Raw genomic sequence first — 22,492 nt, 5'->3', positions numbered from 1 at the left:
TATGTATTTAAGGTTTTTCAATAAAATGTTGCATTTGGCTATATTTATTACTTGTGCATTGATGAGTTTATTTTATTTTCGTAGTTTGAGAGATTTTTCAACTGTATAGTGATAAAGCAATTTGCTGCAAAACTGACAAGCAACTTTACTGCATTCAGGAAAGTAATCCTTTTTTTCAAAACATTCCTAGTTTCATTTTATTTGCCCACCTGTCCACTTCTCTGGACACAATTGTTTAGGAGCATCTTTCTCATTAATTTAAATACATTTAGGAATAGAATGAAAATGGCCGAGGAAGGGCCCGTTAAGCTTTTATGATTTTAGCTTGCAGCAATTTTTAAAAATCAATGTGGAATGCCGAAGATGTAGAATCCTTGTACAATACGAATATGTAATATATGCTCAGGGGTCTTTTGACTATTTAGTATTAGCACAATTTCAAAAGTTTTTTTTTACTGCTTTCAGAAAGGAGTTGACATTTACTTACCGTATGTTATTGTGGCTCTCAAAGGTCACACAGTGCTGCACAACTGATGAATTGTTTGAAATGCAGTTGTGTAATACAAAACTTTTTAATCAATCATAATATTGAATTATTATTTCTGTGAGTGATTAAAATAATTTTGGAAAGTCATAATTATACTTCTGTTGATGTGTGTGAGAACAGGTTGTTTTGACACTTGGATAAATCTGGTAAAATGTCCTAGTTTTGTGACACACACTGTGGATATAGCTTCCTTAAGTATTAACCCTATGAAGTTCTGAATCAGTTGCAGAACTCTGAAAAGGTTGTCAACGAGATGAATTGAAAAGATCTACTCACTGAACAAGAATTCCTGATAATGTGAGGGAAATGGCAGCCTTTTATGAGATTAAGATTTCCACACACAATTGATTATGATGTCAGTATTATGACTGAAAAACTAAAGTACTGTGCTGAACCTAAATGGAACAGATCTTTGGATCAAAATGACTTAAAACAGGCACTTTAAATGTGAACTTGTGTAAAAGTAATTCTTATTGTATTGCTATAAATTAAATGTTAATGAGTTCATTCTTGCACTTGCATCTGATCAGTAATCTGATGCGTGATGACGTACATTTAAATCAGTTACACAGGAGGTTAGCAAATTTATATTTATTCTCTGAAAGCCTAAAAATATTTTGATAGAGGTTTGAAATGTTCAATGATGTTTTATACATTTTAATAGCAAAGTGCTCAGTTTGACTATTTCCAACACTTGAAATTATATTTTAGTTTCATTAAAGGAACACAGTTATTTTTAAAGAATATTGACATTGAAACCGGCAATGTTTTAGGGGCATGATGGTACCGGCTAGAGGTAGATTCTGCAGTAGAACTACTTTATGCTGGGCTTCCGCTCAGTTTAATATATGTTACGGTTTCTTGTGAGCAAGGATGGCGTTCCTGCTTCTACTCCCTTTCAAACTAAAGCCACAGTGGGAGAAGATCCCACTGGCCTTCCTGAGCAGCAAAGAATTAACCTTTAATGGTTGCATTTTCAGGACTGTGTGAGCTTAAAGGTGTCTCCGTGACGTATTGGGTGGTGGGTGTGGTTAGATAGGAGATAAGTAGGAGGATTGACTGAGAAGTTGAGGAATATTTTGGGAGAAAAACTAAAACCATGGAAAAAGTTGACAATTGATGGCAAACTGGAATGCAGTTAGCAGATTAAAATAACAGTTTGGTGGCCAACATGTTTCTTTTTCCTGGGCTTTTGGAAGTGATATCTACCTTGGCATATTTAATTATTGCCAGTAGTTAGGATTTCTTTCATGAACTGCTTTTTGAAGAATACAGGCTGTGAATTTGTATTTCCAGTGTGAGGATTGATATTTGAACCATTCAGCTTACTTAGCTACTGTGAGAATGAACCCCCCATTGTTGACATCGGTTGAAGAGTCTCCTGCACAGTGAAAATATTAGACATATCTGGAAGAATTGAAGAAAGTTATTTCATTTTCAGACTGGATCCATTTGTCTAATGACAGATGGCAGTTTTGACCAAGGATGTGAATTCAAACCTCAGCTCAGCCTAGAATTATATCTTTTGGGTGCAAACATTACCCAAAGTTTACTTATTGAAATGTAATCAGTAGTGGGGAAATGCTAGAGTCTATTATAAAAGACGTGGTAACAGAACACTTAGAAAGCATTAACGGGATTAGACAAAGTCAGCATAGGTTTATGAAAGGGAAATCATGCTTAACTAATCTACTGGAGATTTTTTGAGGATGTAACGAGTAGAACAGATAAGGAAGAACCAGTGGATGTGGTAATTTTGGATTTCAAGAAGGCTTTTGATAAGGCCCCACATAAGAGGTTAGTGGGCAAAATTAAAGCACATGAGATTGGGGGTAATATACTGGCATGGATTGAGAATTGGTTGACAGACCGGAAACAGAGTGAGGGAATAAATGGGTCTTTTTCCGGTTGGCAGGCAGTGACTAGTGGTGTACCTCGCGATCAGTGCTTGGGCTCCAGCTATTCACAATATATATGAATGACTTGGATGAGGAAACCAAATGCAATATTTCCAAGTTTGCTGATGACACAAAACTGGGCAGGGCTGTGAAGAGCATGCAAGGAGGCTTCAGGGCAATTTTGACAAGTTGTGTGTGTGGGCAAACACATGGCAGATGCAGTATAAATGTGGATAAATGTGAAGTTATACGCTTCAGTGTGAAAAACAGAAAGGCAGAGTATTATTTAGATGGTGATATATTGAGAAATGTGGATGTACAAAGGGATCTGGGTGTCCTTGTACACCAGTCAATGAAAGTAAACAGGCAGGTGCAGCAAGCAATTAGGAAGGCAAATGGTATGTTGTCCTTCATTGCAAGAGGATTTGAGTTCAGAAGTAGGGATTTCTTACTGCAGTTATACAAGGCCTTGGTGAGACCACACCTGGAGTATTGTGTGCAGTTTTGGTCTCCCTACCTAAGAAAGGATATACTTGCCATAGAAGGAGTGCAGCGAAGGTTCACTAGGCTGATACCGGGGATGACAGGACTGTCGTATGAGGAGAGATTGGCTCGACTGGGCCTATATTCACTAGAGTTTAGAAAAATGAGAGGGGATCTGATTAAAACGTATAAAACCCTAACAGGGCAAGACAGACTGGATGCAGAGAGAATGTTCCCCCTGGTTGGGGAGTCTAGAACCCAGGGGCCACAGTCTCAGGATATGGGGCAGCTCATTTAGGACTGAGATGAGGAAACATTTCTTCACTCAGAGGGTGGCCAACCTGTGGAATTCTCTACCACAGAAGGCTGTGGAGGTCAGGTTACTGAGTATATTTTGTAAAGAAATTGATAATTTTTTGGATATTAGGTGCATTAAGGGGTATGGAGAGAAAGCGGGAATATGTCGTTGAGATAGAGGATCAGCCATGATCATATTGCATGGCGGAGCAGGCTCAAAGGGCCGAATGGCCTACTCCTCCTAGTTTTATGTTTCTGTGTTTGACTCCTGAAGTGTGAAGGGCAAAACGTGTTTGCATTCACGAGTTTTCTTCAGTTGCGCTTCTGTGTAAATCTGTGTCACACATGGGCCTGGCAGGCTCATATTCCCTGTTATAAAATTGTTACCATGGACAACTGAAGGAATAGGTGATGTACAATTGAATTTGGGAAAAATAGGTAAATAAAGCTCCAATTTAAAAAAAAAACAACTCTTGAAGATTAATGTAGCAGCCAATCTAAAATGACCAGTCAGCTAACGTGCTTTTATTTTTGAAGAAAGGAGAGAAATCAACGAATTGTCTCAAAGTATTTAATTTGAGAGAAATGTAATTTAAAAATTCACAATTGTGATTAAAATGACTCTTGTCTATTGTGTGTTTGAAATGCCTGTAACAATGTTTTCGGTTGGAGGCCTGTTCCTCTCCAGAAATTCTCAGGCTGCAGTCCCAGGGGCTTCCAGAACCATCACTGGCAGGTGCAGTACTTAGCCACAGTTGCTTATTGAATGCAGCAGAAAGTGTTAGCTGCATTCAGATGTAATTTAATTTTTAATGCCATGGTAAGTAGTCACTTGATAGTACAGAACTTGAGTATTGCTGAAAAAAGAGACATGCTGTTGAAGCTTTTTGTCTTGCAATCATCAGGACAGAAGCAAGAATATCAAATTTCAAAGGGGACAATATTTTAAACTACATTTGAAAAGAATGCTGATTGGTTGGCAAGTGGACTCTGGTTGAGGCATTGTCATGGAAAACACATCAGGGAGCAGTTATCCCCAAACTTTTGTTTTAATTCAAAAAAAGCAAATTAACGCTGGTTGAGGCATTGCCATGGGGAATGCACCACGTAACAGTTGCTCCCATGCTTTTGTTTAATTAAAAAAGGCGCAATTCCTTCTGTTTGCTCAGGACAGGGCCCTATGTATGAATATATATAGCTGCTAGCATGTGTAAGTGAGCCAGATTGCGAGCTCGACTGACCTTAAATTGGGTGTTAATGTAATTCTTAGCACACTTGGGATGTTCACAGAATCACATCTAATGTTGGACACTGTTTGCAAGCATCAGCTGGTTGAGTACACTCGCATGTGCCACAGATCCCTTGTAGAGGATGCTGAACTGGATCAGACATCTGATGGTAGCAAGTTGTCTCATAAAAGTCTGCAATTAGCAGCCAGCGTGGTGAATGGCAAGCACCGTTCCTTTGCTGGTAACTGCTAAATCAGAGTAATTTTATGAAATTATAATGGAAAATGTTGATGGTAAGATTTTTTAGATAGGAAGTGTGTGCAGATGTTGGAATTTTAATATGGATATTATTTCATACATTAGATATTAATTGCTGTAGTGAATAAGGAAAACGCATTAATTATTTCATGGCAAATAAAAAATTACTTTGTGCTTCAAATGTCTTTCCAATTTGAGTGAACTATTAATTCAAAATGAGCAATGCCTTTTGGTTTATGCTTTGTGCATGTGTATGTCCTATGCTCTTTAAATGCAATAGCAATATTTCTATTTGTGCTAGTAATTATGTATGCTTCAGCAACAGTATCTGGGAGTAATTTGTTGCAGTTCTTGGATGATCTTTTTGCCACATATTAGTAGGATGCACTTTTAACAGAACACACAATATAATTAAACAATCAGTTATATGAAAAGTACTTCATTTTGAATAAAATACTCATTAAAATACTGAAAAACCCCCGCTTTAGCTGCTCCTAGAGTTAACCTTTTTTTCATCTCATAGAATGTTTGAGTTAAAGATATATTTCAACTAACATTTTCTTAATTCAGTTGAATATTTGCCTTGGGCAATGTATAGTTGAAAGTTCAGCTCATTCTAAATGTTATGAAAATGTTTGTTGATTTTCGAGCAAAGACTTATTTTAAATGCCACCAGCTTGTAGCAATTTGACATTGGTGACTTCTATTTGCTTGATGCAAGCATCAAACTTTAGATTGAAAGCTCGAGGAACAGAATCCCTCAAGGCCTGAACAGCCTTGATGTACTGTACCTTTCTAAAGATTATCAATAAAGCTTAACAGTAGCACCCATAGAAACAATGTATGCATTTCAATTGTTGTGCATTGAAATGCTAACCTGACCATATTGTTTAAAACTTTTTATAAATGATGGGTTGATTGCACTTGCCAAGGAGTTAGTTGCTCTGGAGGTGGGGAGGGAGAAGGTTGGCAAGAGGTGGTGCATAATTGAAAAACCTCAATCTTCTAATGGCATTGGCTATTGCTGGATTTCTGTGTGCATTAGAGTTATCAAAAACAGATCTTGGATGAGACTGCTGTCCTCCAGTGATTGTGACTTTGTTCACCTACTGCAAGAATTTGTAGCTCCTATAAACATGTAGTATAGTACAAGGTGAACTTCTGAAGACTGAAAGAAACCTCCCAAAAGCTTCTTAGGAATCGAAGGATGTCAGTAATTTGAATGAAAAAATTATGTCAATTGCAGCTAGATGTATTTCATGTTTTCAATTATTTAGCACTTAATGAATTACCAAATTTTAGGCTTTAATTTGTGGCCTTCTGGTTAACTTACTTATGGGTCGTAAACTCTATTCCACAACTGCTTGACTTCGTCCTCCATGAATGCCCCAGGATAATGCTGTGAAGTGGCTGTCTTTTTTAAAAATTATATGTCTACCCCCATCCTTCTGCTGGGGGCTGACCTTTTTATGTAATTTTGAGAGCCCTCAAGACAATGTTATTTTGTTGCTTAGCTTTTGCTCCTGGAAGGGAAATCATTCCCAAGTTACTCCAAGAGACCCTAGTAGCTTCTTCCAGTGCACCATGCTGAAGGTAGGGCATAGCATGGGGCGAACATAGTTGGGAATTGGTGAGAAAATAACTTGAGTATACACTTCATACAAAAACTGCTATTATGGCATATACTTTGGGATTAAGGCCACTATATTGGACTTTTCCAGTGCAGTTTGTAAGTGCTGTTCATATCAGATATTGTTGAATCATGTATGATAGTGCAAATTCATTACAGTGTGGCTGACTACCCAGAAATAATTGAATGCACAAAGTAAGATGGGTTTTTCAATAGTTGTTTTCATCAGCCTTCTATAATCACATATGTAAAGAGAGAAACAGAGTTAATGGACTGAATTTCAGCAGAATGGTCCCACTGCGGGAGTTGAAAGCAGAAGGTGACCCTGCATAGGTAGGTGCCAGGATCCAGATAGGCATATTCCCAGTGGTGGCAAATTGAGTAGCTGCTGCTGGGAATGTCATTAATTAAAGATGGAGGCGTTCCCTCATGAGCTACCAACCTGCTACTAGCAATAGCCTGTGATGAGACTGCAATTGCAGGATCAGGGTGTCTTGATTGCTGGGCATCCTTGAAAACTGGTAAATGGGGCCTGGGGATGCCAGGAGAGGCAAGTCCTGGTGATTGAGAAAGGGTGAGTGTCTCAGTGGGCAGGTGTAGCCATTGCTGCAGGGGGTGGCCATTGCCACTGGGGCTCCCTCCCTGGACCATGGAGTGCCCAAAAAGGAGGGCTCCCACACTCAGAGCGCACCAGAATGCCGCTAAGTTTCACTGGGCATTCTTCCCATGTGGCAAAGGGCCCCCGATGGGGGAAAAATGCCATTGAAGCAAGAAATGACCTGTAATTGGCCACTTGAGTGTCTGAATTGGGTTCCCAGCAGGCAGCTTGCAGCCATCTTTGTTGCCAATGACAAAGCGGCATTGTAGGGGGTGTTGGCGGGGGAAAGGTCAATGTTCCCAATCCATTTCTCTGCTATTTTCTCAGTCTCCAGCCTTCTTGCCTCCCAGAATATCACCAAAGGCCTAGTAAAATTCCAGCCAAATTTTTGAGTCTATGACCTTTCATCAGTTTTTGTTCTATAATCCCTTTTTATAATGGAGGTCTTGTGGCTCATAGAGTAGTACCCCGGTTCAAGATCCACTTCAGTACTTGTTGGTCATGGAAGGATGGTTCATGAAATGGTTCAAACAGGTTGAACATCAGCCTGCTAATCCTTCCAACACTCACCCACTATTCCCCAAGTTTAAAAAAATTGTTAGATATGAAACAAACACAAAACATCACTTTTACAAAAACCATCTATGTGTACAGTTATGCTTTGTAGACCTTGTTGTGGTGGACCTTGTGATGGAATCCATAGTTTCAAAGCTTGTATGTTTTGAGACAGACCCTAATTGGAAAGAGAAACTGACCCTCCCAGTTTCAAAGTAAACTAAGACAAACTGAGATTGGAAACCAAAACTTACTGGTTGAAACTATATACAATGAGACAGAGCCATCAGAGCTCAATGATGAGTCCAATGGTATGGTACAGTACAGGCAGCTGAAGACAGAGGCTAGATCCAGAAGCTAAGAATAAGCGAAGATATAGTTTTGCTGAAACAACAGGCATGTTGTCGAAGCTTTACATTTTACACTCATCAGGCCAGATGCAAGAGTGCTAAATTTCAAATGGAACAACATTTATACTGCATAAGGAAAGGGTTGCTGATTGGCTGGCAAGTCAGCTCTGATTGTTTGAGATGTTGCCATGGCAAATGTACCAGGGAGCTTTTAGCCCCAATATTTTTGTTTATTCTAAAAAGGTGCAATGTCTGGACATGTTTATGGGAGGTCAGGTCACTGCATATGAATATATGGAGATTGTTGCTCCCTTTGAAGTTTGGCATTCTTGTGTCTGTCCTGATATGAACATATAAATTAAGAGCAAGAGTAGGCCACTCGCCCCTTCGAGCCTGCACTGCCATTCAATAAGATCATCGCTGATCTGATTTTAACCTCAAGTTCACATTCCCGCCTACCCCTGATAACTTTTCACCCCCGTGCTCACCAAGAATCTATCTACCTCTGCCTTAAAAATGTTCAAGGACTCTGGAACTCTTCTTCAAAAGGTGGTGGAAGCAAAGACTCAACCCTGTGAGAGGAAAAAAACTCTCTTCATCTGTCTGGATGAGTGCAAGCCGAAAAGCTTTGACAGCATGTCGTTTTTTTTATTAGCAGTACTCAAGTTCTGTATTACCAAGTGACTATAAAGATATAGTTGCTGCAGTTGTTTCTGTTACTTGGTGATAACATTGGTGGACATACGTCAACCAGCCAGTAGTAAGTAGAATTGAGGAGGTTCTGTAGGCGTGTGCTATTTTTTGTGAAGACTGAGCCCTTGGGACTCAGGTTGGTTGTGCGCCACTGTTGGTTGAGGATCCGGCTAAATCTTAGAAGAAGAGGAGCTGAAAATCTTTGTGAGGAAGGTGGAGTTTTAAGAACTTTGACTGAGATTGATAACATATGCTGCGTGAACTGTTGAGCCAATTCGTAAGATTTGTCTTAAGTGTATCTGTCATTTAATGTGTAATTTATAGTTTGTAATTGACAGCAATTTGTCTATTAATTCATGTTTAACTTGTGTTGTTTTTGGGTTTTAGAGTATAGGGGGTTAGCTAAGATAGTATTTAGTCTTTGCTTTGTTTGACTTTTGTATAGTCACAATTGTTCTGTTTAAACCATGGAATATTGTGGCTTCATTCTTGCAGTAAGTAACTGAGATTTCGGATTTCTTTTTTTAAAAAAAAAAGTTACTGGTCTCAACCGAGATCCTAACGAGCTAAAGTTCAAGATTTATTGAAAGCGTTATTAGTTTGGGGGATAAACTAGATAATAGACATCTTATACAATAATGTTCTGTTTAAGATAGTTGCCTAAAGAAATGGCTTATTGCACGCAACACTACAGAGACTTCCTTTCCAGATCCATTCCTCCCTTTAAATGTTAATCAAATTCTAAATATTACTTATAGTTACAGCTGCCAGGCCAATAGGCAGAATTCTAGATTGTGTATTGATTGTCATGACCATAAGATTATAAGAGCATGGTACATAGGTTTTTTTAATTGATCTACCTAAGTTTCAAAATGTAAAAAAAATCATAAAGTGAAAATAACTGTGGACAAGTTTACTCCAGTTTTTTTCTGTTAGTGTTCTCTGGATTTTAAATCTACTTTTGAGATTGGAGGCTTCCTTTGTATCCCCCTGGAGTGGTGCAGCACATTACTAGTTAGGAATCTTACTGCTGGACATTCATTGAAATTGTAAAGTAGGTTTGCTGACAATACCAGAGTCCTAATGCCTTGCCTTGTTTTCAAATCAACTTTTTGGGGCTAAGATTTGAGTGAGTCTGCTTTTTTTCCCATAAACATGATGCTTTCACTTATGTCGTTTCAGTGGATATTAATAATGTATAACAGCAATTGCATTTATATAGCACTTTTCATGGCCATCGGGCTGTTTTAGGTACTCCACATGTCGTCACTGTTGTAGCATAGGCAAGCTGAGCAGGCAATCTGTGCACAGCGAGGTCCCCCAAAAGTGAGCTGAACAAGCAGATATATTTTTTTGCTTTAATCTTTCATGAGATGTGGGCATTGCTGACGCGGCCAACATTTGTTGCCCATCTCTAATTGCCCTTGAACTGAGTGGGATTTTAGGCCGTTTCAAAGGACAGTTAAAAGTCATCCACATTGCTGTGGATCTGGAGTCACATGTAGGCCAGACCGAGTAAGGATGGCAGATTTCTTTCCCTAAAGGGAATTAGTGAACCAGATGGGTTTTTAAAAATAAATCGGTGATAGTTGTCATGTTCACTATTAATGCAACGAGCTTCACAATTCCAGATTTATTAACCAAAATTAAATTCTACTGACTGCTGGGGTGTGATAAGAACCTAGGTCCCCAATGCATTAGCCTGGGCTTCTGGATTACTAATCCAGTGACATTGCCACTCTGCCACCATCTCCCCAGATAACCTGGGCTAATCAATGTTAGCTGAGGGATCAGTGTCGGCCAGCACAATGGAGAGCCCTCCAGCCTCTCTCCAAATAGTGTTTTGGGATTCATTATGTCCACCTGAGAGGGATGATACGGATTCACTCCATATTCAAAAGCCCGTACCTCCATCTATGCAGCATTCCCTCGGTCCTGCACTGAAATGTCAGCCTAGATTATTACTCTAAAGTGGGGCTTGACCTTTCTTATACAAAGGCAATGTTACCACTGTTCCAAGACTGAAGTACAAAGAATTAAAGACATTTACCTGTGTGATAGAAAAATCTTAAAATACAAAATGCTCAAGCTGTTGTATTTCTTTTCCAGTTGTTAGTTTTACTTCAATTTAAGTTAAATTCAGCCAATTATGGAGGCTGATTTTTAGTCAAGTTACCAGTAGGTGTATTGGTGTGAACATTTGTGAAAAAATATTGAGATGAAAGAATTTCAGGAAATGATCCAGTTTTTATTAAGCAAAGCATGCACTTTAATTATCTCAGCACAGTACTATCAGATTCAATATGATGACATTCAATTTAGTGACAGAAAATCTGAAAGACATTTATAAAAGTAGAACTGTTGGCCTTTGTTTTTCTTAAATATTCTTCCTGAGTTAATAATCCAGAATGCATGTTCAAATCCCACCACAGCAGTTTAAGAATTTGAATTCGGTTTATAAAATCTGAAAATATAAATATGGTATCAGTAAACGTAATCACGAAGCTGTCAGATATTCATAAGGAGGAGGCCTGCTTTCCTTGCCAAGTCTGTGATTCTAATCTAATTGCTGTCTGAAGTGGTATAGTATCAAATGGAAAAAGCCTACCACATTGGAACACTGGTTAAGCAACAAGTGCCAGCCTCAACAGCGAAAACCACATCTCAAATGTGTTGAAGCATTTTCACTTATTTACCAGTGAAATTTACTATGGAATCTATAGTTCGAAATAACATAATTCTTTAAAACTTTAAAGTAATGTTTTGGTACATTCTATAGTTTGCAAGTAAAGTGTCTTATTTTCCTTTCCTAAAAAATACTTAGGACAATCCTTAAGGAAAGCGGATTTGCTCGTTATCTACATTCAGCTGTCATCATCAGTGGGGCTATGCTCATTTTTGGAGGGAACACCCACAATGACACATCTCTGAGCAATGGAGCAAAATGTTTCTCTGCTGATTTCCTAGCATATGATATTGGTATGTACAGCTAAGAAAAACTACCCTTTGGAATAAGTTCAATACACATTGGTGAATCATATTCATTCTGATTGTTCAAGCACAGCTCTACAAAATTTGTTATTGAATTGCTGCAGAAATGATAACATTCTGCAGATTCATCCCATGTGATGTTGCATGTTTTCAAGTTAAATATGATAAACAGTAGCAATTTCCTTGTTTGTGCATCAAAAGAACCTTTTATGCAGGTCCACGCGCATATGCTCATTTTCTTTCTTTCTATCCATCTATCTTGCTCTCATTGTCCTCCTTTGAGCTTCATTCTGTCTATCCCATCTTTCTCCCTCCTTCCCTCCCATTTGATTAGTTCTTTCTGTAGATACTGAACTGTCCACGTGACAACTGAGAAAAGTACAGCAGCCACCCTTCCGCTTCGAGCAACAATTAACTGTTGTCTTTTCCCAATCACCATCATTCTTGCCTTCGTCCTCATCTATGTGTTGCCCCTCAGCAATGTCATTCAAAAACAGTGTCAGCTTCCATGTATTCTCATGGCATCCAACTGGGTGAGTAGAAATTTCCTTCAGCTAAATAATCGGGAAGACTGAAGCCTTGGATCCCTGACACAAACTCTGTAATCTAGCCACTCACTCCATCTCTCTCTGTCTACTCTGAGGTTGAACCAGACTGTTCTCTACTTTGATGTTGTACATGACCCCGAGATGGGCTGCTGACCAAATATCTGTGCCATCATTAAGGTTGTCTATTTCCACCTCTGGCATCGCTGTCTTCGCTCTTCATCCATGCCTTTGTTATGTCTAGACTTGATTATTTCATCGCATTCCTGACCAGTCTGCTACATTCTATCCTCCACAAACTTGAGGTCATCCAGAAATCTGCTCTGCTTATCCTAACTCACATCAAGTTCCTTCCATCCATCCATCACCCCTGTCTCGCTGACCAGCAATGCCTCAAAAATACTTATTCGTGTTTTCAAATCCCTTCATGGTTTTACTTGCTCCCTATCTCTATAATCTCTGGCCTTACAATCTTCAGATCTCCATGCTTCCCCAATTCTGGCCTCTAGAATACACCTGATCTTAATTGCATTGCCTTCAGTTGCCAAGGTCCCGTGGTCTGGAATTCCCTTTCTAAACCTCTCAGCCCCTCTCTTTTAAGCCAGCCCTTGAAAGCTATCTCTTTGACCAAGCATTTGTAATCTGTCCTAATATCTCCTTATGTGGCTCAGTGTCAAACTTAATTTTATAATTTGTAAAGAGCCTTGGAATGCTTTACTGTGTTAAAGATCTATATAAATTCAAGTTGTGGTAAACAGTCAGACTGATCAATAATTGCCCATCTATAGTTGGCTTCCCCTGAGAAGCAAAGGGGGGAGAAAAAGGGCTCTTATGACAAGCAGCCATGTGAAAGAGCCATTCACAATATAAAGGACACACTTTACTTTAATGCTGGAAATGCTCTTCATAACTCACCTTTAAATGTACTGATATCTTTGCCTTCTAATTTTCTCAGTGCCAAAAACAACAGGTACAGTTTAGAGCATTTACTTTTGCATGGAATCTTTAGTTATTTAACTGGCTTTACTTCAGATGGATGTATACTTCTATTTAGCTTTTCAGTACTTTTCATCCATGTGTCTACATTAATTAACCTATTTACTTGCCTGTATGTAACAATTTGAGCTCCCAGGTTTCTGCTGATGCCACCTATTTTCCAGTTATTAAGGTTAAGAGATGTTTGGAAGGTGTACTGGTTGCAGACTGATGAAGCTTTCCACCCCTTGAGGGAATCAATCATCACTTCTCCATATCTTTCCTAATCAGTAACTGCCCTTTTATCACTGGCCTATGTAAATCTGCTTCCTTTATACAGCCTCAAGGAACAGTATCTATTTTTTCCCCTTGCCAATTCCTTGCACCTCTTTGAAGTTGCTGAATCCTTGATGCACTTCAGTTCTATAGGTACTAATTGCCCTCTGGTATTTCATCCAGTTGGTCATTTTACATGTTGGAATCACGATAATTTATGTTGATGACAACATATGGGACATCACTGCTGAAACCCATAATGGCCTCAACCAACATACATACCCACAAACGATTTGAAGTCTACTGGACATTTATAGATCAGGTGTGCAAACCCTTGTGGATTTTCCCCTCTCTCAGGCCATGGATCAATTATGATCCCCAGATCGTAACCTGGCTGAAATGAGCTAACTCAGGACAGACAGGAAATATTCAGTTATTTTTAAAGATGATAGGCAAAGAATCAAAAGTAGTATTGCCCCTTAAATTTCTCTTTATTTACTTTGATATTATTTCATCTGTGCTTCTGCCCTCTCTTCCCCTTCCACCTCGTCCCAATATTTATTTGGAGAATCATACAGTTGATATCTCGGAGGGATATTATCGAATCTATAAGCAAGCATGTTATGGTGGGGGTGGTGAAAAAAGGGAAATCTGTAATCAAACAATATTATTTGTCTCAAAACTTTTACAGTAATGTAGAATAAGACTTGAATGAGTGAAAATTGAATATTAAAATGCGAAGTTCTTTGTCAGCATTAGGGATGAACTAAAGTAATACCTTGGAATATTTCATGTATGTTGTTCTGGGAGCCGATTTGTTCTTGGTCACCTAACAATATCGAGGCTTTACAGGTGTGGCACACCTTAATTTTGCAAGTCATAATTCTTGAGACTGAAGGGGAGTGGCACTGGCAAAAGAAACCACTGCAAAATAATTCCGCTATTAAGCCTCATGAGGAATTTCATATCTTTGGATGAAACTCCACCCCCACCCCCCAGTGTATACTGTGATCATGTAAAATGGGTGTATGATTATATAACAGGTCCATCCTTCAGATTTAACAGATGGTGCTTTTCAAAGAATGTAATTCTCCTTGCTTCTCTTATTACAAGACCACTCAGGAAGAATTATGAACTGGGGGAATCTGAGGTATAGCTTTCATAATGCATATTTCTCAAATTCTACATGCGTCACACCTTCCTTCAGCACAAAGCCAAAAAATTACTGAATTCATTTTTAGAGATCATAGCAGTCCTATCAATACTGGCTCAATTTTGTAACTCCCAGCTAAGATAAATTTCGGCTGCCTTTCTGCGCACATTTGTTTCCTATTTAAGGAATGTATTGAAATGAAGATTTCCAGAGTTTGGTGAGGCCAGCACTCCCTGCTGTGGATGGGCATGCTTTGCCTTTTCTTGAAAAATCAAGACCTACATGGTCATTGATTCTATTCGGTGTTATTTTAAATGTCTTAAGAGAACAATCTCCTTACATGTCCATTTAGGGTTAAATTTAACATGGTCTATTAGGTAATTGCAATTTTTTTCTAAATTGACTTTGAATCTACCACATGTTGTGCAGGTTATCCCACTTAGATATGCTAATGTTTTGATTCTTTTGATCTTATGCTTAGCTATCATGAATCAAAATTTCTTGACTTTTTGTATTTGTTGCAGTGCATAAATTATAATTTTATTGTAAGGTAATACTTTTTGCAAATGCGTGGTTATACCAATGTATGCCATTTGAGTTTAATAAGGAGAATCCCCATTAAATGTGTACTGAATTTTTCATTTGGGGAGATTTTTTAAGGTATTTATTTTATATGAAGTGCATGATTTCAACTATTAATGATGCTTTTGTGTCTCCAACTTGAGAAACGTTATTCTGTTTGTTTGCAATGTGCTGCAAAATCTTCACAGGTATGCAGATAGTAATGTGATCATTTTAATGACTTTGCGATTTTACAGAATAGTGTCTGCAATAATGTACGTAAATCTTGTAGTCTTTGCATTGTTCATATGGCTGTTTACTAGCTTTTAACCTATTTTAAATGCATAAGTAGATTAACGTACAATATAAAGGATACACTACTTTTGAACTAGAATTTACAGTTCCATAACATTGCACAATGTAGAAAAATTTAACCAGGTCTCTTAATGAATGCTTATCAACAAGCCAGAGAGACTAAGGCGGTGTTGTCATTTCATTAATAGCAATTAGCTGCTGGTTTCAGAATAAATCAGACAACAAATTTATGTCCTTGATATCATGGCCAGATATCACTGTTTTGGAAACAGATGAATGAACTGTGGCTCTCTGTGTCTGTACTTGTGGTTGTGGCATTCTTATCTTGGTTTAAATTTTTGAACTTGATGTATGTTTGCGAATATTGCTATGAGTTGGCATTTGTCATTTCATCAGCCACCCATACTTAGTCCCTTAAGTAAGTGGGTTACAGTGGGACTTTCTTCATCAGCAAGTGGAAACTGAACTGGACCAGTCATATAAACACTAGCTACAAGTGCAGGTCAGAGGCTGGGAATTCTGCAATGAGTAACTCACCTCCTGACTCCACAAAGCCTGTCAACAAGGCAGAAGTTGGGAGTATGATGGAATACTGTCCACTTGCCTGGATGAGTGCAGCTCCAAAACACTGAATACACCATCCAGGACAAAGCAGCCTGCTTGATTGGCACCCCATCCATCGCCTTAAACATTCACTCCTCCGCCACTGACGCACAGTGTCAGCAGCGTGTACCATCTACAAATGCACTACAGAAACTCACCAAAGCTCCTTAAATAGCGCCTTCCAAACCCGTAACCTATAGCACATAGAAGGATGAACAGCAGATGCATGGGAGCACCACCACCTGGAAGTTCTCCTCCAAGCCACATACTATCCTCACTTGGAGCAGAACTGCCATTTCTTCACTGTTACTGGGTCAAAATCCTGGAACTCCCTTCCTAACAGCACTTTGGGTGTACCTACACCACATGGACTACGGCGGTTCAAGGCGGCTGCTCACCACCACCTTCTCAAGGGCAATCAGGGATGAGCAATAAATGTTGGTCTAGCCAGCAATGCCCACATCCTGTGAAAGGATGAAAAAAATTGTAGATGCCATCAAAAGTGTCAGTCATTGTTGGCGAATCTGTAGAGACAATAGTCAACATTTCATTGGAACAATAAGTGATAGTGGACAGAATTGAATACCAAGTAGAGTTAGCATATTCTCTACAGTGCTTACAGGATGAAGTTGATTACTCTTGGAACCATAATGTTCCCAATCTGTTGGTCCTATTTAAGAATGCCACACTCCCTCAGACACCGAGATTACACCCACATATCCTAGGGCAGAAAAACTGGTGAGAATGACTGAGAAAGTTTTAGTAACTGTTTAGAAACTCTTCCAGTAATGGAAGTATAATGTTTTTAAAAATGCACTTATACATCGCCTTTCACAACCGCCAGATGTCTCAAAGTACTTTATAGCCAACGACATAACTTTGGAATTGTAGTCACTGTTGTAATGTAGGAAACAAAGTAGCTGATTGGTACACAGCAAACTAGAACCATAGAAAAAAGTTACAGCACAGAAAGAATGAGGCCATTCAGCCCATCGTGTCTGCCAGCTAAAAAATAAAACTAGCTACCAGCTTTAATCCCACCTTCCAGCACCTGGTCTGTAGCCTTGCAGGTTACAGCACTTTAGCTGCAGATCAAGGTGCCTGAGTTGAGGGTTTCTGCCTCCACCACCAAACCAGGTGTGAATTCCAAACACCCACCACCCTCTGGGTGAAGAAGTTTTTTCTCATGTCCCCTTTAATCCTTCTAAAAATCACCTTAAATCTGTGCACCTTGGTAATTGACCCCTCAGCTAGGAGAAACAGGTCTTTCCCGTCTACCCTATCAAGGCCCTTCATGATTTTGTACACCTCAATTAGGTCACCCCCCCCCCCCCCACCCCCCCTTCAGCCTCCTCAGTTCCAAGGAAAACAACCCCACCCTGTCCAATATTTCCTCATAGCTGCAATGTTCAAGCCCTGGCAACATTCTTGTAAGTCTCCTCTACTCAATATGTCCTCCCTGTAATGTGGCAACCAGAACTGTGCACAAAATAACCAATATTTTATACAGTTCCGTTATTACTTCCCTGTTTTTGTATTCTATACCTCCTGCAATAAAGAAACGCATTCCATATGCTTTATTTACACATCTTATCCACCTGTCCTGTCACCTTCAGTGAAGTGTGGATATGCACACCAAGGTGTCTCACTTCCCCTACTGCTCCCAGTATCCTCCCATTTATTGTGTATTCCCTAGCTTTGTTTGCCTGCCCCAAATGCATTACCTCACACTTCTCTGGATTGAATTCCATCTGCCACTTTTCCTCCCACTGAACCAAACCATTGATATCGTTCTGGAGACAACAGCTATCCTTTTCACTATTAACTACATGGCCAATTTTTGTGTCATCTGCAAATTTCCTAATCATGCCACCCACATTTAAGTCCAAATCATTAATATATACAACAAACAGCAAGGGACCCAACACTAAGCCCTGTGGAACACCATTGGAAACCATTTTCCATTTGTAAAAGCATCTATCAACCTTTACCCTTTGTTTCCTATCACTGAAGCAATTTTGAATCCAACTTGCCACATTCCCCTGTATCCCATGGGCTTTTACTTTTCTGGCCAACCTGCCATGTGAGACCTTGTCAAATGCCTTAATAAAATCCATGTAGACAACATCACTGCACTACCCTCAAGCCTCCTTGTTACTTCCTCAAAATTTGATTAAATTAGTAAGACACGACCTTCCCCTAACAAAACCATGCTGACTATCCCTGACTAATCCACTCCTTTTTAAGTGACAGTTTATTCTGTCTCGGATTTGATTCCAATAATTTTCTTACCACCAAAGTCAGATTGTTTGACCTATGATTGTTTGGTCTATCCCTTGCACCCTTTTTAAATAATGGCACAACTTTTGCAGACCTCCAATTCTCTGATACCTTGCTTGTATCTAACGAGGATTGGAAGATGATCCTCAGAGCATCTGCTATTTCCTCACTAGCTTCCTTTAACAGCCTGGGATGCAATCCATCTGGCCCTGGTAACTTATCCACTTTTAAGAACGTCAGTCCCTCCAGCACATCCTCTCTCACTATGCTTATTGTATCTAATGCTGCACACTCCTCCTCTTTAACTAGAATATCTGTTTCATCCCTCTCCTTGGTGAAGACAGAGGGAAAGTACTCGTTGAGAACCCTGCCCACATCTTCAGCATCAGAGCACAAGTTACCACATATATTCCTGATCGGCCCTACCCTTTCCTTAGCTATTCTCTTGCTCTTAACGTACTGGTAAAACATTTTTGGGTTTTCTTGATTTTTCACCTGCCAGTAATTTTTCCATATAGTCTATTTGCTTTCCTAATTACCTTTTTTTTTAAACTTAACCCCTGTACTTTCTGTACTCCTCTAGGCTTTCTACAGTATTAAGATTTTTGTGTCTGTCATAAGCTTTTTTCCTGCTCTATCTTACCGTGTATACTTCTAGATATCCAGGGGGCTCTAGATTGTCTGCCGCACAGACAGCATTGTGATAATGAACAGATAATCTGTTTTTGTGATGATAATTGATCGTTAAGTATTGGCCCAGGACACGGGATAGCTCCCTTGTTCTTTGAAAGAGTGTCATGGAATCTTTTTACATCCACACAATCAGGCAGCTGGGAACTCTGCTTATGTCTCAACTGAAAGAGCCCACATCCAACAGTGGTAGAACTCTCTCAGTACTGCACTGGAATGACAGCATAGATTTTTATGCTCAAGTCTGGAGTGTGACTTGCCTCGGAGTCACAAGGTTCCATTTTCAAGAGTGCTACCAACATGAGTCACAGAAAACACAACAGCTACTCAGCTATTATATAGAAATCCCATTCACATCTGGCATCCGGTAGAGGAAATCCTTTTGAATATATGGCCCTTCTTGCCACTGTTAATAGCTTTAGTATCTTACAGGGTGAAAAAGTGGAAAATCCAGCAAGTGAAAATCCATTTCTTGCCCTTGGACACAAGGCAATTGCAAGCTTCAGGGAATGGTTAAGTGTGGCCTAGACCCATGTCAGATACACACTAGGGTAATATGGCAGGACTGCCAGTTACCTATATCATGTTCAGTGCGGACCCAAAGTTGCTAGTTCTTTCTCTAGGGTTCTGTCATGAATGCTGGGCTTTACAAGACGGTTATGTTATAATATCATCTTTGACTTAAGGTAAAATTGGGAATTCCGGATGCATTCCAGCTTGAAGACATGCCTGTGTGGTCTGGTTGCCATGGGGTTGAGCCTCAAGCAGAAACTGTTGAAATCAAGTGACAGTTTTCACACTTGTGCACAGTAACTCACAGAAAGGGAACAGCTGCTTTTTGAGCCAGAAAGAGAGAAAAAGTAGCTTGAGTTGTGAAGAGCAGGGAGAAGGAATGTTTTTTGTTAGCAGCCAAGCAGGATGCATGTGAGAGCTGGTTTTCTGTCCGAAATTAAGGGGACAAAACCAGCAGGATTTTGGGAAATTTAAGGAACAAGGAGTCGCCACAGTAGGCCTTGCTGGTGAAGGTGGGACCTTGAAGGCTGAATGGAATGACTTTCCAAGGACACTCTACGTTCCAAAGTAGCATGGAAGGGAGAAGAGAGCCTGCTGGAGAGCTGGACTTTGGACTTGCTCTTGTAATACTACACTTCTGCCAGAAGTGCAGAGCGAAAAGAGTTGTAAGATGTATCTTGATTGCATTAATTAGTCAATGTGAAAGTACCTTTTCTTTAGCTTGGTGTACCAGTTGCCTGTTAAATAATGTTTGATCTAAGTTGATTTTAGTTTGTTAGAGTAAAAATCTTAAAACATGACATCTTGTCCTTCAGTCAGTCGCTAGAAAATTCATCACTTTAAAAGTTATTGATTTCTATGGGGATTGTAGCAATATTAAGAATGCTTGAACTTTCATAATTAAATCTCAGCCTCCTGCACCAACCCAAGGTGGAGTATTTTTGTGCACACATTCTCTTGCTCTTGGAATAGCTGTAAAGTGAACCACTTGAATTCCAGAAAAGGAACTTGGAAAATTGATGAAATAGTTAGAAATCTTAAGTGCCTGTGTGGGATATTCTACATGCAGCTGCTGTGAACCATAACTTTGATTTAAGGTACAAAAGCCTTAAGTACTCTCTATGTATGCTAGAGAAATAATTAGTTGTTTCCCAAGTAATTAAAAGGTGAAATCAATAATGAACAGTTTAGCTTGCACAGTAAATGCAAAGAGCATAATTGATGGAAACTGTTTTTAAAAACAGAAACAGCAGCTTGATTTATCCATGAATGAAAAACAAGACTGAAGCACCTTAACATTTGAAAATACTGGATGAAGCGTTGATTTTGTGGAATTTTAAATTATTGTAATAGTATAAACAATGCTGTAATGTTAAGAGATTAAACGATGATGTTGTGGCAAGTTATCTTGCATGTTAATTAGTGTAACAAAGCATCTGCAGCAATCGATTGGCATTGTTTTCCTAAAAAAATGTATTTATATAGCACCCATGACATAAAACATTCCAAGGTCCACCACAGTATTAGGACAAGTGACCAAAAACTTGGTCAAAGAGAGAAATTTTGAGTGTCTTCAACAAGGAAAGAAGGAGGAGGTGGCATGTCTGTGAGACAATTTCAGAGCCTAGACCCTGGCAGCTGAAGGTATGACGACTGATGGTGGAGCGATTAAAATCAAGATATCAAGATCCTCGGTCGGAATTAAAGGAACTCTGATATCTTGGAGGGCTGTGGAGTTGGATGAGATTAGAGATGGTGGAGGTGTGGGATGTAGGATTTGAAAATGGGGATGAGAATTTTAAAATAGAGTGCTTGTTTAAATGGGACCCAGTATTAAGCCAAGGAACACGTGGGTGATGGGTGAATGGGGCTTGTTGTGGGTTAGGAGCAACAGAGTTGTGGATGGTCTCAAGTTCACCGAGGATAGAATGTGGGAGACTAGCCAGGAGTGTATCGGAAAAATCAAGTCAAATTTTAATTCTAATTTAAATTCTTATTTGGAGCCTCTCCGTTATGGAAACATAAGAACAGGAGTAGGCCATTCAGCCCTTATCCTATTTGGTCATTTAATGAGATCATGGCTATCAGTGACCTAACTCCATTTACCCATCTTTGACCCATATCCTTTGAGATCTTTTAAATCAAAAGGATTTAAAATTAAAAATTGATGTAGCACATTTGAAATTCTATTTTGCAAAGGGCAAACTTCTACCATCCTGTGTGTAGAAATGTTTGCTAACTGCACTCTTGAAAGGCCTGGCTCGACTCTCCAACCAGTGGAAATGGTTTCTCTCTTTCATCCCATCAGTTTCCCTTAATATCTTAAAAACTTTGAGCAAATCACCACTTTCTAAATTCCAGAGAATGCAACCTTAGTCTGTGTAATCGGCCCTCGTAATTTAACCTTGGGAGCCCAGTATCAGCCTAATAAATCTATGCTGCACTCTAAGGCTAGTATACTCTATTTGCCACAGTATTGCCCAATCACTTAAAATTATAAATAGATTAATAGATAATGCTTTCATCTATATGACTTACAATGCTGTTTTTTTCCTCTGTCATGAATAAACTGGGATAATTTGCTTTCTAGCTCCTCATTAAACACTTAACAAATGTGGTAAATAGAAGCGCCATTACAGATCTTTGTGTAATGCCACTGCTCGCTCTCTCCTGCCACAGCCATTTCCTAACGAGATTAATAATTTGTCTTCAATTCCATAAACCTCAACTATTAGTCTCTTAAGAGGGAGTTCTGGAGAAGAGTCCTATTGAACTCGAAACATTAACATTGTTTCTTTCTCCACAGATGTTGCCAGACATGCTGAGATCTTCCAGCACTTTGTTTTTATTTCAGATCTCCAACATGCTCAATATTTTGCATTTTTTTTTAAACAAAAAAATGCCTTCTAAAAGTACATACAGTTAACATGCATGGATACTCTCCTATGAACTACTTTAGTCACCTCTTCAGTCAGATTTGTTTGGCGTGACCTAACCTTTACAAGTCCGTGTTGGCTCTTCCTGATCATTTGAAACATTTCAGTATCTAGTC

General features: G+C 39.2%; 1 protein-coding gene across 9 annotated transcripts in view; it reads left to right on the top strand.

Annotated features, from left to right (window-relative positions):
- Window positions 1-22,492, top strand: part of atrnl1b (attractin-like 1b) — a 1,047,255-nt gene that overhangs the window by 155,065 nt on the left and 869,698 nt on the right. For all 9 annotated transcript variants that reach the window (XR_013579731.1, XM_078564667.1, XM_078564670.1 and 6 more), the window contains exon 10: window positions 11,363-11,517. Coding sequence is in view for 8 of the 9 variants with exons in the window: in XM_078564667.1 (XP_078420793.1) it covers window positions 11,363-11,517 (155 nt within the window). In the remaining variant the exon portion in view is untranslated. The remainder of the gene's footprint in view (window positions 1-11,362; window positions 11,518-22,492) is intronic.

Source organism: Cetorhinus maximus, chromosome 20 (assembly GCF_964194155.1).
Source record: "Cetorhinus maximus chromosome 20, sCetMax3.hap1.1, whole genome shotgun sequence".
NCBI classification, from domain to species: domain Eukaryota; kingdom Metazoa; phylum Chordata; class Chondrichthyes; order Lamniformes; family Cetorhinidae; genus Cetorhinus; species Cetorhinus maximus.
This window is presented reverse-complemented; position numbering and strand designations above follow the sequence as displayed.